The sequence below is a fragment of the Sturnira hondurensis genome, unplaced genomic scaffold, assembly GCF_014824575.4.
Source record: "Sturnira hondurensis isolate 20B ecotype Veracruz unplaced genomic scaffold, ASM1482457v3 Scaffold0002640, whole genome shotgun sequence".
NCBI lineage: Eukaryota > Metazoa > Chordata > Mammalia > Chiroptera > Phyllostomidae > Sturnira > Sturnira hondurensis.
Window position 1 is genome coordinate 1,455,730 of NW_028075271.1, and position 18,166 is coordinate 1,473,895.

General features: G+C 57.0%; 1 protein-coding gene across 1 annotated transcript in view; it reads left to right on the top strand.

Annotated features, from left to right (window-relative positions):
• Positions 1-1,268, top strand: part of CLIC6 (chloride intracellular channel 6) — a 35,961-nt gene extending 34,693 nt beyond the window's left edge. Inside the window, exon 6 of the mRNA XM_037040600.1 lies at positions 456-1,268. Coding sequence (XP_036896495.1) covers positions 456-617 — 162 coding nt within the window. The 3' untranslated portion in view covers positions 618-1,268. The remainder of the gene's footprint in view (positions 1-455) is intronic.
• Positions 1,269-18,166: the final 16,898 nt, after the last annotated feature.

Here is an 18,166-nt window from a genome sequence, read left to right on the forward strand (position 1 = left end):
AGATGATGTGCTCCGAGGTAGAATGGCGGAACACAGTACTCGGGGTTTCCCGAGGGCAGGTGTGGGCTTCACTGCGATCTGAGCCCAAGTGAAACTGAAGACCCGCCCTGAATCTTCTGGCACCAGGCACCCAGCGGCACGACACACAGAAAACTGCCACACCCACCAGGGGACCCCACCAGCTGGCGCCCTGGGCACAGTCGGGCCGTGGCTCACCAGGCCCTTCAGTGAGAAACGGGTGGGCAGCAGGCGTGGAACCACCGCTTCCAGCCTGGGCCCTTTGTCACCACCCCCCGTATGTCCCATGCCGAGCCCAAGTGTGACCCGGGGTGGCCCGGGCCTGTGGGATGACATCAGGACCCAATCCAGAGAAGGTATCACACACCTTGACACGTGGATGGTCTCGCTGGGCTGGGCGGGTTTCCCTTCCCTGACGGTTTCCTGTTCGTTTGCAGATCGTGGCCAAGAGGTACAGGGATTTCGAATTTCCCTCCGAAATGACGGGCCTCTGGAGGTACTTGAACAATGCCTACGCCAGAGACGAGTTCACCAACACGTGTCCGGCTGACCGGGAGATCGAACGTGCCTACTCGGACGTGGCGAAGAGGATGAAGTGAGGCCGAGGGGCTTGCGGGGCTCGCCAGGCTACGAAAGGAGCGTTCTTTGCATTTCCCCACAGCACCCGTCCTTGGCCAAAGAATGCTCAAGCGTCAATAATGTGGGTCCCCGTTACTGAGGGATCCACGTCCCCTCACAGGTGGACCCACTGCACCCCACGTGCTCGAGGCCCCGTGAGCTGTCAGCTCGCCGATGTGTCGGAACAGCACCAGCCCGGACGGCTGCAGCCCAGAGCGTCCGCTCATCTTGACTGAGGTCTTTCACGTTCACTGACGTTGCAGTCCGTGGTGTGTAGGGCACGTGCCTTGAAGTTTTAAAGCAAATTAGGTTTGGGTCCACTTCCTCCTCTGATTGGAAAGCACTGGTCTGTCTCCCATAGTTCTCATGATCGTGTTTAGCTTGCTTTTCTCCTCTAGAACAGCACTTTCATTTTTTCCAGAATGAAAAAACTCTTTTTGTAATCGCAGAATAATACGCACCTATTTTAAGTTTCAAACTATGTCAGAGCGTACCAAGATGGAAGAAGAAGAATTGCCGGCCACCCCACTGCTGTGCGTGACCCTGCTGACGTCCCGGTGAGGGCCTTCCAACTTTCAGTGGCTCGCTCCTTCTCTCTCACAGTTTCTTACCCAGGTGGCATTGCTCTACTTTAAAAAAAAAGATTTTATTTATTTTCTTTTAGAGAGGGGAAGGGAGGGAGGAAAAAAAGGAGGGAAACATCAATGTGTGGTTGCCTCTCGTGTACCCACTGCTGGGAAACTGGCCTGCAACCCAGGCATGTGCTCTGACTGGGAAATCGAACCAGTGACCCGTTGGTTTGCAGGCTGGCTTTCAGTCCACTAAGCCACACAAGCCAGGGGCTGCTCTGCTTTGTTTTAAAGGACTGGGGGCACCTCTTGATGAGGCCCCGATGGCCATTTGCAGGGCTCTGGAGCAAGCCGACTAGTGGGCACTGCGGAGCTGGAGAGGATGCTTGCGGTCGGTTTCTCAGGGGTGGAGAACTGGGGGGGCCCACAGACCCATGGGGACCGGGTCCTCACTGTGGGTGGTCCTCCAGCTGTGGGCGTGTCCTCCAGCTCTGGGTGGTCCTCACTCTGCCTGGCCACCGCCTCGGCATTGTCTCTGGTGCTGGGGGTAGGTGGCGGGGAGCAGAGGAGAGCCTGTCCTTGTCTTCCCGTCCAGTCTCCTGCCCAGGGTTTTCTCTGCTCCCTCCGCTCTCAGGGAGGATGCTTGACATCAGCTGCAATCGGAAGGCTCTCCCTGCCCTGGTCTGAAGGGGGCTGAGCCCACGTGGATCCCTTCTGCTGCCATGCTCTCTGAGACCCATCTTTGCACTTCTCCCTCGACGTCGCCCTGCAGGGCTCGTCTGAGTCTGGCTGCCTCTCTGCCCTTTGTCGTGGTGTTTCGAGATCAGGATGGGAAAATCCAGAGAGATTCCATTCACAGTGGCTGCTTCTGGGCAGTCCTGGTAAACGGTCAAGTTGGGGAGGAAGTGGAAACCGGGGACTCAGAGGGTGTTCTGGTGCATCTCTGGCTCCCCCTCCCGGCCCCCCGAGCCAGCCTCTCTCAGCAGCTGTGTGCAGGGGCTGGGCACCTGGGCACCCTGGCACCCCGGCAAGGCCTGGAAGACAGCACGAGGCTGGGAGACACCGCTGGAGAGCGCCGGGTTCCTCTGCTATTTGCATGCCTCACAGAAGCCCCCTTCCCCGGGGGCGAGAGGGGTTCACGCTCATTGAAACAAAGGCCGCGTCGGCTCTAGTGGCGATTCATGTGGATGACAGTAAAACGCACTCACGTAACTGCTGAGGGATTCAGTGAAAGTGTGAGAAAAAGCAGGAGGAGGTCCTGGTGCCCCCACCCACCCCATCTCACCACCCACACGCTTCCCGTCTGCTCGGGGGTCAGGTTTTTAGGACCAGTTTGTGCTGTGACACGTGAACTTGGTAAACGGGCAACCCCTTGTAACTAGTGCTCACCTGGTAGTTGTAGATGCGAAAAATGATCTGCATAAATTCCATGTGCCTTAAAAGTGAGATCAATCATAAAAATGTTTACATGGAACAAAGGCGTGCATGTTTTTTACTCGGCGTTCTCCACTTAGATTTCAAGAAGTGAAGTGAACGGAAAAGTCCTTTCTTTAAAGTGGGGAGAGCAGCTTTGACACCGGTGGCCCTTGAATTAGACACAACCTGCCCTTGAACTGTGACCGGCAAAGCCACCCGACAGGGCCGTGAAGACCAGGGGCCTTGCCTGGCCCGGTGGGGAGGCCCAGCAGGCTCTCCTGGTTCCAAAACATGTTTTACAGTAGGATTGGCAGGCAAGGTTGCAGTGGCCTTGGGCGCACGGCACGGGGATGTGACGTTCGTGCATGTGACCGCTGGGGTATGTCTGGTGACCACCCATCACCATGCAAACCTATGACAGCATTCTTGACCCAGGGACAGACTCCAGGTTCACATGCAGTTGCAGAGAAGCAGGCAGTTGCCCGCAGGCCCCTCCCAGCACCCTGCCCCCGCCGCCCCTTCGAAGGCCTGTGCAGAGGTGGAACCGAGACTCTCCGTGGGCTGTCTGGCTGGCAGGTCTCACGGCAGTGTGGGCTTCGAAACAAAATGCACTGGTTCCTCAAAACACACCATACAAAACAAAGACACAAAAATGAGAGACACCATGCAGAATGCAAGTATGAACACCAGGGTAGGAATCCCTCCTTCCAGGCAGGGAGAAGGTTCTCTGGGGGAAGGAGAACCCCTTCTCGCTTCTGCCCGAGAGGCCTGACAGTTAGAAAAATCAGCTTTTCTCCTCAAGACACAGTCCGTCCCCAGACGTGGGCGGGGCAGAGCCCAGCAGCACCAGCACATTAGACTCTGGGCCCTGCCTGGCACTCGGGGTTGGCGCTGGAACTTGCTCCAGGTAAGGACTTCCAGAGACCAGAGGTCTCCACAGGTGACCTCTGAGCTACGGGGCCACCCCCAGGAGCAGAACGTGGGCCCAAGCACTTGGGCCCCAGACAGACAGGCAGGCGCACGAATATACACACGCAGATGCACTCACACGCACGACCCTGTCCCAAACACACACAGATGCAAATACACGTGTGCACACTCACACACTAGCATGCTCACAGCCCCCCCCCACTCATACTGCAGGGTGGGGCCAGGGCTCCCTTTTCACCCGCCTCTGGGCGGAGACTCTTAGCCACGTTCCACCCACGCCTCCTCACCACGCCTGGGGCCCATCATTAGGCTTTGGAAGAATTTTAAAAAATAGCTTTAAAAAATAAGAATGCCCCGTTCTTTTATTTAAGAGAACAGAGGTATGCATCATCTGAAGAACATAATCCATAAAACCCCGGGCACAGGAAAGGGGTAAATTGAGGGAATGTTTGCTCACATTATAAAGTGACTTGTCTGTCCAGACGGCGGTTTAATTCTGAATTCCTCGATGTGGCCAGTTTCTTTGCAGACGGTCGACTTTCAGGTTAATATGTGACTGCATTTCAGGGCGTCACCCCTGCATGAGGCCAGACACATGTGGGCCGGTGGCCCCGGTGCCCAGAGGGATGGCGGGATTCCCGCCTCTGCAGGTCCGGGAGGTGAGGGGGACCCTGCTGCCCGTCTGTGAGCTCGGGGTCGGTCCNAGCATGCTCACACCCCCCCACACACTCATACTGCAGGGTGGGGCCAGGGCTCCCTTTCACCCGCCTCTGGGCGGAGACTCTTAGCCACATTCCACCCACGCCTCCTCACCACGCCTGGGGCCCATCATTAGGCTTTGGAAGAATTTTAAAAAATAGCTTTAAAAAATAAGAATACCCCGTTCTTTTATTTAAGAGAACAGAGGTATGCATCATCTGAAGAACATAATCCATAAAACCCCGGGCACAGGAAAGGGGTAAATTGAGGGAATGTTTGCTCACATTATAAAGTGACTTGTCTGTCCAGACGGCGGTTTAATTCTGAATTCCTCGATGTGGCCAGTTTCTTTGCAGACGGTCGACTTTCAGGTTAATATGTGACTGCATTTCAGGGCGTCACCCCTGCATGAGGCCAGACACATGTGGGCCGGTGGCCCCGGTGCCCAGAGGGATGGCGGGATTCCCGCCTCTGCAGGTCCGGGAGGTGAGGGGGACCCTGCTGCCCGTCTGTGAGCTCGGGGTCGGTCCTCGCAGAAGTGGTTGCCTGCCATTGCAACCTGTGCTCTGACAATGTCATTGTCCCCACAGCAGAGGGTCCCTGCAGAGTCTCTGAACACCCAAGTCTTGCAGAGGGCCATTCAGTCAGGGAGAGCCCGGAGCTGCCGCTGCGGGCCAGGCACAGTCCACAGGAAGTTGTGTTCTGAGCAGCGAGTGGCAGACGTGGGGGGCAGTCACCCACCCAGGAGCCAGGCAGGGGCTTGGGCCACCGGGAGCTCGAATCCAACCTCTGCTTGCTCCTCCTCTTTTGGAGGCTCCATCCTACTGTCCCTCTTGCAGCCCGTGGGCGTGTCAGCTGTCCTAAGGACCCTCTTGCCCAGAGGCCACTTTGGTTGACCACACCCTGTGCCCTCCTGCGGCCCCCTCTTTGGGCACGGCTTCCCTCATGTACTGCTGGGCAACTGGACAAGGACAGTGGCCATCAGTGACTGGCCTGGGGTCACCCAAGGCCACCTTTCCAACTGGGCTTCGTGCTCTGCAAAGCTGTCTGACACTGTGACCCCGAGTCAGGCCTGAGACAGGAAGTAGCCAGAAGCCCCGAGTTTTGGTCTTTCCCCTGCTGCTTCGGGCCAGGGGGCTTTGGGAAGGGCAGCTCACCGCCCTGGGGCTGTTTCCTCACAGGTCACAGGCAGGGACTGGGTGACACAATCTTCTGTGTCATTTCCAATTGTTCAGTTACCAACCCTGAGTCAGTGAGATAGCTGCAGGCTCTCAGGCCCCTAGGGGCTTCACCACCCCCAACAGCCCTGGCCTCCGCCAGATTCTAGGTTCAGACCCATTAGCCATCTGCTCTTGGGTTTTGGGGTAAATGTGTTCCTTTCTGGTGAAGTCACTCCCCCAATTTAGGTATCTCTGCAGCCGGTGACCAAGTTGTCAACCTCTACCCACCTGAGCATGGACAGCGAAGGCAGAATTAATCACGGGCTGTGGGTCTCGGGAGCTGCCTCTTCTCAGAACATGTGCTTCGAGACCGACCAGACCTTCAAGAGCCCAAACCTCCAGGTGCAGAATTCTTAGGAGCCCTTCCCAGCCCCACACTTGGCCCTGATCCCTCCCAGCCGTGCAGCACCCTGCTCCCTCCCCTCCCCCACCGGGCAGAGAGAGTTCTAACTTTGACCCTTCACCTTGACAAGAAAAAGTGGGTGCAGAAAACACGGGGACAGAGGGCACAGTTTCTCTCTGCACGTCCTGCGCGGACACATCAGGGTCCCCTGCTGTCTCACAAATTGCCATTGACTTAGCAGCTCACCTTAACATCCATGTGTCACCTCCCAGGGCATGGCCAGGGATCTAGCCGCAGCTGGCTTTCTGCTCAGGGGCTCGGAGGCTGAAGGCAAGGTGTTAGCCAGGGCTGTGATTCTGGTTGCAGGTGGGGTCCACTTCCAAGTTCATTGGTTGTTGGCAGAATTCCGCTTCTCACAGTTGTGGGACTTCTAGCGACCCCCCATGGTTCCTGGCCACAGGGCCTTCGTCCTGACGTGGCAGTTTGCGTCCCCAAGGCCAAGAGAATTGAGTCTCTGCGCTTCCAGGCTCTCCAACTTCCTCCACCCGTGACCTCCAGTTCCTCTTTTAAGGGGCTCGTCTGATTGTTACATCAGGCCCACCAGGGTCCTCTCCTTCTGGATTCAAGTCATGCGATGAAGCTTGGCCCACACAGGGCACTGTCCTTGCTTCCAGTCAGCTGATGAAGGACTTTAATGACGTACGCAAAATCCCTTCACCCAGTCACTGAGGGAAGACCGCCTCGCCGTGCTAACCTGCGGGCCGAGGTTGGATGGGACGGCCTTTGCAAACCTCTCCGAAGGCCCCAAGCCTCCGGGGGGCACTGGGCGTCCGTGGCACATGTTCTCAGCCAGCTTCCCTGCAACGCTCTGCTCCTAACCCTTGGGCTCAGATGCCCCCCGTGCTGTGAGCGGGCCTGGCATTTCTGTGCAGCCCACTGACTTGATTCCCAGGGTCCTGCGACAAAGCAGGAATTCGTTGACTCCAAGTCCTGGCACCGAATGCGTCTGTTTACTCAGGCCCTTGCCCAGGGCAGGGAGAGAGGGTGGGGCGGAAGGAAGGGTCCTTTCGCAGCAGGTCCGTGCAGGGCTTTGTTACGGTTCCACGCCACCTCGTGCAGGTGGCCAGCTGGCCAGGTGGCCCAGGCACAGATAGTCAGTTTGCCCTCCTGTGGCCTCCCCTCCATTCAGCCCAAAGGCCAGCTGTAACGATTAAAAAGAAGAATTTTTTTTAAAGGCCATGGCTTCTCCCGGGCTCGGAAACCTATCCTTAGAGAGAAACACACAGTCTCGGAGAAACCCCATGGAGCCTGAGGAAGGAAAAGATGCTGATCTCCGTTCTCCTTGAGTTTCTTTCTGTGTCATTGGCCAATGCCTGTTGCAAGCTTGCACTTTTTTTAATCCTCGCCCAAGGAGATGTTCGTTGATTTGAGAGAGGGTGAGAGCGAGGGACAGAGAGAGGGAGCCCCACGGCCGGGCAAGTGCCCTTCGCTCTGCCTTACAGCGCCCACCCAGCTGAGCCACACGGGGCAGGGTGGAGGCTGCACACTCTGATGCAGGTTCTGTTTTGTGTTTGGGGGACACCCCTGGTTTGTTCATCCAAACCAGCTGTCTTTCAAGTGACACAAGTTGTGGGGGATGTGGCTTTGCTCTTTGTTGCCTGTGTTGTCGGGAGTTACAGGCCCAGGGACTTTGAGCCATGGAAGTGTGAAATCTGTCCCAATAGCATCGCCGCGTGGGCAGTGGAGGGGAAATGCCACTCCGGGCTTGGGTGGGCACGGAGCCAAGTGAGGCCCTGCGGTCAATGGCAGGTCATCAGAGAGATGTAGTGTGGCCCTCTGGCCTCAGGCTTCTCATCACCGAGAGCGGAGCTCGGCCTGTGTCTTCTCCGTTGTTCTGATTTTACATGACCTCGTACTCTTCACATCACCCGAGCCGAGGTAACTTTCCAACTTTCACAAGGGGGCCGCCACCACATAAATCATGAATATCTCAGCCCTGAGTAGCGGAAACCACCGACTCTCCAGTTTGGGTTGGTCCTCATTTGTCCCGGGCCAGCTCCTCCAGAGAGGCATTAAATGATACCATGTTGCTATTTTAAACAAATTAAATTAAACTTTAAGCCCTGGCTGGTATAGCTCAGTAGATTGAGTGAGGCCTGCGAACCAGAGGATCTGCGGTTCGATTCCCAGTCAGGGCACATGCCTGGGTTGCAGGCCAATTCCCAGCAGGGGACTCACGAGAGGCAACCATACATTGATACTTCTTTCCTTCTCTCTTACTCTTCCCCTCTAAAGATAAATAAATAAAATCTTTAAAATAAATAAATAAATAAAATTTAAAAAGTGTGTTTGAACAATTTTTATTCTTGTGTTTTTATGTCCTCGGAAGAAAATATTTTTTTTGAGGAAGATAAACACAGCCAAGGCCTGCTGACTGCCTGTGCAGTGCACTCGCTCAGTGATGCCCAGTGAGAACAGAGCAGCGCACCGCCCCCCCCACCCCCTCGGCCTGTGAGAAATGAGTGCGCCATTTCAGCCACAGTGCCCCTTCACAGGCCAAACACTTTTTCTCTGGATGGACGAGGACCTTTCCTGTGGGCTCTGGGCCTTCCTGAGAAGGAGACCTGCCTGAGGGGAGAGTCTTGTTCTCCCATCCTCAGCCCCAGGCCCCAGACATGCCCTCCAGGGGAAAAGGGGGGTCCGACTTGGCTGCGCAAAGCACTTTGGAAAGGAAGAGTCCCTGGCAGTGGAGGAGGGGAGGTCCTCCCCAGGGGGCCCGACAAAGGAAGCACCTGACCCCTCAGTGACATCTGGGCAGGCCCGCCTGGCAGCAGGAAGGGATTGGATCATCGCTCCAAGCCTCTGAAGGTCGGCCACGTGGCTTCCCCATGAACCTGGTTTTCCTGAGAAGGCGCAGACCCATTTCCACTTCTAAAGGGAAGAGGTTTTTCAGATGCAGCGGCACTCACAGGGGACAGTTTCGGGGGGCCACCACCTCAGCCATACCAGGGCAGGATCCTTCAGCTCCTGGAGGGCTACCACCAAGACTCTGCAAGGTTTGCCAGGGGGTTGGGGCCCCGGGGGGACACGCAATGCCTTCCCAGCATGCTCTGAGGAGGTGAGCCCATGCTGGCTCTCTCAAACCCTGAACCATGACCACGGAGGCAGTTTGGGTCTAGAACCCCGAGCCTGGGGAGTGGTTAGAGCCTGAAGCTCATTTTTGCAGAACTGAGTACCATTGGAAGAAAGGCGGTTCTCGGCTTGCCATCCGGAGGCTGTGGGCTGCCACTGGCCCCAGGTTTGTGTAGGAGGCGAGACTGCACTCCTGTGGACCCCAGAGGCACACCTTGGGAGGGGGGGTCTGGGAGGGGCATGGAAGTGGGTGGGAACCGAGCAACGGTGGGGGGAGGGTTTGGAATGGGCGGAAGTAGCAGGTTGACTCAACACTTGGATATTTAATCAAGGGATCTTGGCGAAGAGCAGCTCGTCCTTTGTCAGGCGGAAAATTCGAATGCAAATCCGAAGCCCACGGAGAGGTAACCAGCAGGGACCAACAGGACGCTTCCGGGGCGTGGCCGCCCTGGCTGCTGCAACCCCGCCGAGACAGCTCCAGCCGGTCCCTGACGTCCCTGACGTCCCCTCCTTGTGGGCTTCAGCTGCCCCAGCAGTCAAGGCAGGAAACTTGGGGTTAATTCAGACAATTAATGATCACAAGCCCAGTTTTGGATGCCCTTTGAAGATAATAGAGGCCCAAGCCTCCCGCTTTTACAATGACTCCAGCAGTGACTCGGTGTGCCCGAGCGAGGACCGCAAGGGTGGCCAGCCTGGCACTGAGTCCACCAAACCTGGGAGCTGTTTCCTGGAGCCCAAGCTCGCGCCCAGGTTTCCCTTCCCGGTCTCCGTCCGTGGCTGCGTCCCTCCCGGCCCTACTGCCTCCTTCCTCTGCTGGGACTTCAGAGAAATGCGCGAGGGCCACGTGGCCTTGGGCACCACGTCACTTACCTTTGCTGAGCCTCAGTCGCTCCTCTGTAAAAGGCTTGTCCTACCGAGCTCTGGGAACTGGCTTGAGAAAGCACGGGATGCCCGTGAAAATAGGAACCACTAGGGAAAAGCCAAGATCCCCATGGTTTCCTCCTGGTCGTTGGTGGGCTTGGCGTCCGAAGGTGGAGCCGCCTCGCAGTCAGGGGCTGGGCAAGCAGCCCGGTCTTCACCGGTCAGGAGGCCTTGAACTGACTCCCTCCTGTCCCTGGTGCCAACGAGAAGAATCACACTCGTCTTTTTCAGAAAGTGGAAGTGAAACCATTTTGACTTTGCCTAAAAAGCCACGTGAAGGGAAGCTATGGCCCTCCAGAAAATGTTTCTGAGGCTGTCCGCCATGCCCTCTGTCCCTGGGAAAGCTCCTTGAGGGGCCCCCGACTCAGGGTCCCGGGAGGGGGAGGCTTCCAGGTGCAGGCCACTCGGAACCCGGCCAGGCCTGAGCACCTGTGGCCCGGTCCCCTTCCTCCCGTCAGGGACACCTTGCTGGACGCAGAGGGTCTTCCTGCCATCCTGCTCATCGCTGGTCCCTTCCTGTCACCAAGACTCAGCCACCGGGAGCCCCAGCCATGGATCTTTGGAGAAATTGGTCACGGCGACGCAGTGTGATGACGCAAGACGACACTTGGAAAACTTCAAGGGGCAGCGCCAATTTTTGTCGACAGTTGTCTGGTTAACCATGAACTTTCTGAATTACTTTAATTAAAACACAGCAATTTTAAAATAAGTATAGTTGGCATATGATATTATACTAGTCTCAGGTACACAACATGGCGACTCAACATTTACACACCTTCCGATGTGATCACTCTACCAAGTCCATTACCCACCCGTCACTGTGCACACTTATGACACTGTTGTTGGCCACGTTCCCTGCTCTGGCCGCTGACTCCTCGCGGCTTCTTTATCTTAGAATGGTAAGCGTGTACCTCTTACTCCCCTTCACCTTTCCTCCCATCCCCCACCGGCTGCCCTCTGGCGACCGTCAGACACAGTTTGTTCTCTGTATCCATGAGCCTGTGTCTGTTTCTGTTCTGTTCCCTTGTCTTAGATGGCACACATAAATGAAATCATGTAGTATTTGCCTCTCTCTGTGAGGCTGATTTCACTTAGCGGTATACCCGCTAGGTGCATCTGTGTTGTTACAGGTGGTGGGAAGTGTTTAGGCAGCGGAGGAGAGATGCGCAGTGAGGAAGAGGACGTGGCGAGGACTGCGAAGCAGCCACCCACCGCCGATCGGGGCGGGGTGAGAGCTGGGTTGGGCGGTTGGGAGACTGAGTGTCTCCCTGCAGGTGAGGCCCCCAAAGGGGCCGGCCTCAGTGAGCGAGGGGCGGTGGGCGGTTCGGAGGCCTCAGGGTTCTCTGCCTGGAGGTTGGCTCCAAAACCTCTCCGGGAAGGAGAGCAAGACAAAATATTTGCAGACTTTTCTACCGTACAAGCCCCCGGCAGTCTGGCGCGAGTCTGGGGGTTGGGAAATAGCTGTGCTCCGGGGCATGCTCCCCAGGGCCAAGCTGTTCTTTCTAGGGCAGAGCTTTGGGCTGAGTCTGAACCTGGAAGAGGGTCCGGCAACAGCGGGGCCCACTGAACACTGAGTCAGGACAGGAAGCCACACCCGCCAGTCTTCCCTCCGAGCCTGGAGCGAGCAGCGGGCGGGCGGACGGGCGGACGGGCGGACGGGCCCGTGCACTTGGCTGTATTTCCAGATTGCAGCAGTGGCGTGTCCCTGATCCACACCTAGAGCCCGGATCACTCTGTACGCCTGGAAGCTGCTTCGCTGCGTGAGCACCCACGTCGTGTGTGTGCTGAGGTGCCCGGGACTGTCCAAGGAAAACCGGTGTGGGGTCCGGCTCCAGAGTATGTCACCGGAAAACTTTGTCAGCAGGCATGGCAGAAAGTGGCGAATTGATTACAGTTGCCACGAATGTCACCTTTGAAAAGGACACGGGCTAACCTGGACCTGGCACCTGCTCAGGCGGGCGCTGGGGTTTTAGTCGATACTTGGTCTCCTACTCGCCACTGCCCTGCAAACTGAGCACCATTACTGTTCCCATCTTACAAGCGAGCCCACGGAGTCATAGCGAGGGCCAGTGGCATCTTCCAGGTTCTGAGGGGAGTTGTGACATGACATGTGTGCATACACACGTGCACTCGCACATGCCATCGGGATCCTAGTGGGAGGTGAGAGTCCACCTGGGAGAGAGGCGAGGATTTCGAGCTACGATCTGGTAACTGAAGTCTGAGAGGCTGAGAAGCTCGGGGAAACCACCTTTGAACCATCAGGGTGTTGTCCCTGTTCGATGCTGGGACCCTGTGTTGGGAAGTTCTGTCCCATAAGCCACCGTCCGCCCCCTGAAAACTTGCCCCGAGCTCCTTTCCCCGCCAAGCACACCTGGAGGTTAGAGCGACCCCACTGGTGGGTCGTGGCGGAGACCCAGCCTCAGGCCCTTCGATCCAGCCCCCTCATCCCGACTCCGGTTTCCTCCCCATCTTGCAGAGGCAGAACCCAACAAAGGCACAGAAATGTTAGTTCATGTCCAAGGTCGTAGAGCTAATGCTTTTGAGAAGCCAGAGTCTAACCCAGGTACTATTGTGAGCTCGTAATGAAAATCCCACACAGCAGCTGGACGTCTGAGAGGTGCAGGCGTGCAGGTGGGTAGTAAGTAGGTAGATGATAGGTGAGGAGAGGTAGATGACAGAGGTAGATAGCTGATCTAGATAGGTAAATGATACGTGGTGACAGATGATTGATAGCTGATAGCTGGCAGCTCCTACTGGAAATAGATATTGTTTGCTGTTATTATATTTTTTCTAAATTAGTCTTTTAACAGCTCCACCCACTTAGACATCCAGCCTCATGACAGCCACCTTCCAGAGGACAGAGAAACCTGCTCAGAGACGCCAAGCTCCTCCACAAGTCCATGCCACATGCTGACCTGCCCCCGAGGGTCCCCTGTGGTGTGAGGTGTCAGGAGGCTCCGTGTCTGGGGCCAGCAGGGACGGGAGGGTCATGGGCCTCTCTCTTAGACGTGATCCCAAGGCAGGGAGGCCAGCGACCCTCAAGACGCCTTCCCGTGTCTTTAGGACACTGGGCGCTGGAGACTCGGTCTGACCGTGGAGGGCGTGCCAGCTACAACCAAACGCACCCAGTCCTCCTCACCCCCCCTGGGGCCTGCAGCCGGGATGGGGGTGAGGCTCCCGGAGGGGGAGGGCCTGGACCACAGAGCCCTCTGCTCTGGGAGGCTGGTCTGTAACCCCTCCTTCTACCATGAGAGCTTGAGCTAGTCACCTAACTTCTCGGTGTCTCAGTTTCCATAAAATGAGGCCCTTAACAGTGACTGCTACGTGATAAATGGGCCTCTCTCTGAAAGCTTCACACGTAATGTCCCTCTGAGGTGTTGGAGGCTGACCTTTTGCCCCAGGTGACAATGTCTCTGCCATGACAAGGCTGCTGCTACACCGGGTCCCAGGTTTGCCTCGACTTGGCTTGTTTCCATTTTCAACTGGAGATTAAAGCTGGATCGATCTCAGGCGGACGGGCCCTTGGCCAGCCGGCTCTGAGTGACAGCAGGCAGGGCGGGGCCCTGGACTGGCTGCTGGGAGTCTTCTCCCTGTGGTGTTGGTGTTGGGCAGCCTGCTCCCTGTCCAGCAGCTGCGCTGTCTTAAGACTGGACTTCCTGGGAGAGCACTAGGTGGCTCCGGGAGTCCCCGGGAAAAAGATGCTCGGCCTTCCGCTGTCCTGCAGCCCCTCAGTGGACTGCAGTCTAGAACACCCCCAGCTGCAGCAGCTGTCAGGCCCTGGCCAGGCCGCTGGGCTGACCCCCTGTCCCCTTTGTGATCATCTCTGTGCTACCCTGGCCAGAAGCCCCTTCTCTGGCCCTCCGACATCCTGCCCACCTGAGCTCTGGGAGGGGTGGAGGTGGGGACCCCTGGCCAGCCAGGCCTCTGCTCCAGCCACGTTTGTGCTGGTGGCCACCGCAGGGTCCCTTCCACGGGCTGGGCCACAGCCAGCTGGGCCGGTGCACCCACCCTTGGCAGCTCCCCAACTCTCCCAAAGTGCGCTGATGGCGAACATCTCCACCTGCCGTAGGGGACCCCAGCAGGTCTGTGCCCCTGTCACTGGGCATGCTCTGGTCGAAAATGCTCTGAATCTGAAACCTCTGTGAGGGAAGTTTGGCTTGGGGCTCACACTTTGTGCCTGTTTGTGTTTGTGCATGTGCGCTCTGTGTTGGAGGCTTTTAAAAATGCATTTCTATGTTTATTTATTTTTAAAATTTTGTCGAGGGCAAGCAGTTCCTGAGCACGCCAGCCCAGAGCACTTGGTCAGGAGGACGGCCAGCATCACGACAAAGACACCGCAGGCTCCTTGTGGGCGAAGACACTGGCCGCCCCCTGTGGACAGGGTAGGCACCAGCGGGGGTCCCTGCTGAAGCCCCGCCCACTCTGCATTTTGTCAGCCATGTGGAAACAGTACCCTCCCCCCCGCGCGCTGCCCCACCCCCAGCACGTTCAGAGACTTTGTACCACGCTGAGCCAATGGCGTCAGACACAAGCAGTCGATAACTGCGAACAGTCACCGGGCAATTTACCCCTCTGGCCCCGTGCCTTGCATTATAATCAGGCCTCGATTTCTTCAAAGCTGTCTTGCTTCGGGTTTTCCAAATCAGAAATAAATATTGAGGGCAATTACCTCCCTTCGTCCTCTTGATGTGCAAAACAGCGGTTGGCCCATTAATTCGAGAGACTTCTCACTTCCTGCGGAAGGTATTAGCCCATGGAACTTGTTCACTCAGTATCAACACAGCCCGTCTAGGTCTGGAGCAAAAAGAGAGAGGAGTTACTATGCACTGGGTTAATATTTTCCTCTCTTTAAGAGGTCGTGGGCATGCCAGCCACTCCCTCTCACACAAAAACGGCTGTTTTCTTCCCCTTAACTGGACGCATTGTTGGCAGGTCCATTTGCATGCTGTGCTCGGGCCGGCCTCGAGGGGGCAGCAGACCACCGGGTCTGGCCGCGTTAAGGGAGGCCCTGCCTTGGCACCCCGTTGGGAACTTGCTTCCAGAGGGGGAGTCATTATTGGATTACGGGTTGCCTTCTCAGGAGTTTCTCTGGACTTGACACGAAAGCGCTTCTGCTGGAGGGAGAGCCCGGGCTCTGCAGTCTCGTTTGCAGAGGGCTGTGAACATGACCAGACCTATTAATTACTTAATTGAGGTTCTGGGCTTTGAAGATGAAAAATGCTGTGTAAAGTGGTGAGCCGCGTTGTTTCCAGTCTGGGGAGCTTTATCGGGGCTCTTCTGAGTGTCTCTTTCAAGTTGTGGAGTTCACGCCGGGGACCTCGGGTAACTCCGACAGCCCACCCTGGCCCTGCGGGCCCCAGGGCAGCAGACACCAAGCTGCTCCCAGAGTCCCAGCAGAGGGCTGAGTCACACTCCGGCACCCCCCTTGCAGTGCTGAGTCACAGGGCCCCTGCGGCGGCTTGCTAAAGGCCCTCTTTGCATGTCTGACAAAGGGACAAGGATGTCTGGGTGGCTCTGTGGCTCTGTCCAGGGCAGAGGTGTCCGCCACATTCGCTGAGCAGCAGCTGTGAGCAGAGCACCATGCCAGCTGGGCCCCAGCCTGCTGCTCCTCATCCCCCTTGAAAGTGGGGTGGGGGAGGGGAGACGAGGTAGCCACGGTTCAAAGGGAAGTCACAGGTAACCACAGAGACACTGAACTTTTGTCTCAATGCTTTAGTTTAGGAAGAGTTTTCACACCGGGCGGGGGGCTCTGCTGAGCCTGTGGAAGACCCCGCGAGGCAGCTGGGTCTGGCAGGGGTGGCGGCAGAAGGACGAGAAGTGTGGGGCCGCAGGCGAGGACAGCCCAGCCACTGTCTTCAAAGCCGCTGCCTCCCCTTCTCCTGTGCCCCCGCCTGCCCTCCATCCCTTGGATTCGAGGGGCTGCTCAAGTGGACAGGAAAACAAAGTCCTCAAGGCAGGTGCCCTGACGCTGGCACCGGCCCTGTGGCGTCGGCCTCCGGGTCCACAGAATCCAACACTGACCCCTAGAGGGCAGGGCGTTCATTGCACTCTGATGCTCGATGGTCCATCCTGTAGGTGCTGGAAGTGGTTCTCCGAGGCGTCCACACCGAAGAGCAGGAAAAACCTCTGAAGAAAGGGAAACACCTCGCCAGGGAGGCCGAGGGGCCCCGATGCAGGGTCGGGGGTGTCCTTCCCATGCAGGGCGAGCATGTTTTCTCTCTCGGTGTGGGTTCCTTCCACGCGAAGCCTGAGGCCCAGGGTAGTGCGGTGAGTCTGACTCACCCAGGTTCCCGAGAACCTGTTCAGCTCCTTCCACTGCATCATTGCCACCGAAGATCAGGACCTTGACCTTCTCCACTTGAACGTCCAAGCAGGGCTGGGCACAGGGGCTGCCCACATCTTGTCGTCCCCACACAAGCAAGGGTGTGCAGGGAAGGGATGAGGAGCCTGGGGGTCCTGGGGACAACACACCCAGAAATGGGTTCTGGCTCATCAGACTGGGCAGGTCCTGGAGGGAGGCTGGGTCTCCAGGTCCCGGGGTGCTGTTGGTGCGCCGAGGGCCCCTCCCAGGCCCACTGGCCCTCTCCCTGGAGGGCTCCACCCAGTCTCCTGCTGTGTGGGTGTTGCCAGTCCAGCCTCAGAGTCTGGGTCCAATGCACTCAGTGGGGTCAGAGTGTGCGTGTGCAAGCATGAGTGTGTGTGTGTGTGTGTGTGTGTGTGTGCATGGTGATCTTGGAGAACCGGCAGCCTCTCCGCGTTGTCCAGCTGTGAAAGTTCTGGTGACCAGTCGGAACCAGTAACCCCTTTTCCTGCAAGGTGAACAGCGACTGCTGTGCTGCACATGCGTGGTGGTTTACTGGGCTTTCGTGAGCTGGCCAAGCAGCCCCACCCCGAACGCCATTTCTACAGGAAAAGGCGCTACGTTGTGTGGCGTGCTGACCCGCGGGCCTGCCTGCCACTCGGGGAGCTCCGCCTGGCTTTGGTGGGGTGCCTCCCACAGGCCCGTCTCGCTCCCCCTTCCGTGGGGCGCCTTCTTGCTCCAACGCCACGCCAAGCCTCGGACTCGAGCCCTGGGCCCCCGCCTCCCTCCATGTGCTACAGGGCTGGGCACAGCGCCTGGCGCCAGGCGGGCTCTCTCTCCACGGACACTTGTCTGTGATGACCTGTCCCCCTCGCCTGCTGCCTCTGGGCTACCATCTTTATCTTGGGTTGTCCCTGGGGAGTGGGTCCCTGTCTGGAAACTGTAAGGGATACTTCCCAAAAGAGAGAAAAGGGGGCAGGTGAGAAAAGGGAATCAGGCAGGAGAAGGAAGGGGGGTGGGTGGAAAAGGGGACAAGAAAGGAGAACTGGGTGAGAATAAAAGAAGAGAAAGGAGGAAAGACGGGAAAAGGAAGAGAAAAAGCAAAGAAATAGGAAAGGGAGGGAAGGAAGAGAAATAAGGACAGGAAACACAGGAAGGGAAAAAATGGAAAGGTGAAAGGAAAACAAGATACAAAGAAAAAAGAGGAATAATTCTACTATTCAGACCAGTCAGGCAGGGCCATGGAAGGTTCCAGATGCTCTCAAGTCCCCGAGTGCCATCAGGGTGTGGCCCAGCACATGTCGGTGAGGGACCAGTGCCCACCTGCCTCATGGGGCTCCAAAAGCAAAGAGGAGTAAAGTAAAATACAAACCAACCCTGGCTGGTGTAGCTCAGTGGATTGAGCGTGGCCCTGTGAACCAGACAATCGCGGTTCGATTCCCAGTCAGGGCACATGCCTGGGTTGCAGGCCAGGTCTTGGCAGGGGCCAGTTCCCAGCAGGGGAGGCACGAGAAGCAACCATACATTGATGTTTCTCTGCCTCTCTCCTTCCCTTCCCCTCTAAAGATAAATAAATAAAATCCTTTAAAAAAGAATACAAAACCAGATGCAGGGGTCACGGGAGGCCTTTGGGCCGACCCCTCTGCCTGGCCCACTGGGGACACCAGCTGTTGGGTTTCGGAGGCCAGGCGACAGGAGCCCTCTGTGCTCCTGCACCGGATGCCCTCTGTTCACTTACGGCGTGTCTCTCTGGGAAGGGCCGTAAGCTATGAGGCGGGAAAACACCCATGGCCGAAAACGTGATTGGAAAACGCTTCCGTCGTGGTTTTCATTTTGAGAGAGGGATATGAACAATGTTAACTGCTTTCCTGGTTGAAACGGTGGAACGAAAAACTCCATAAAGAGGAGGCGACCGGGGGCCCCTTTCAGACAGAAGCACAACATCTCAAAGAGGAAAACGTACATTCCCGAAAGACAAAAAATTGTGTTGCAGGTGCAC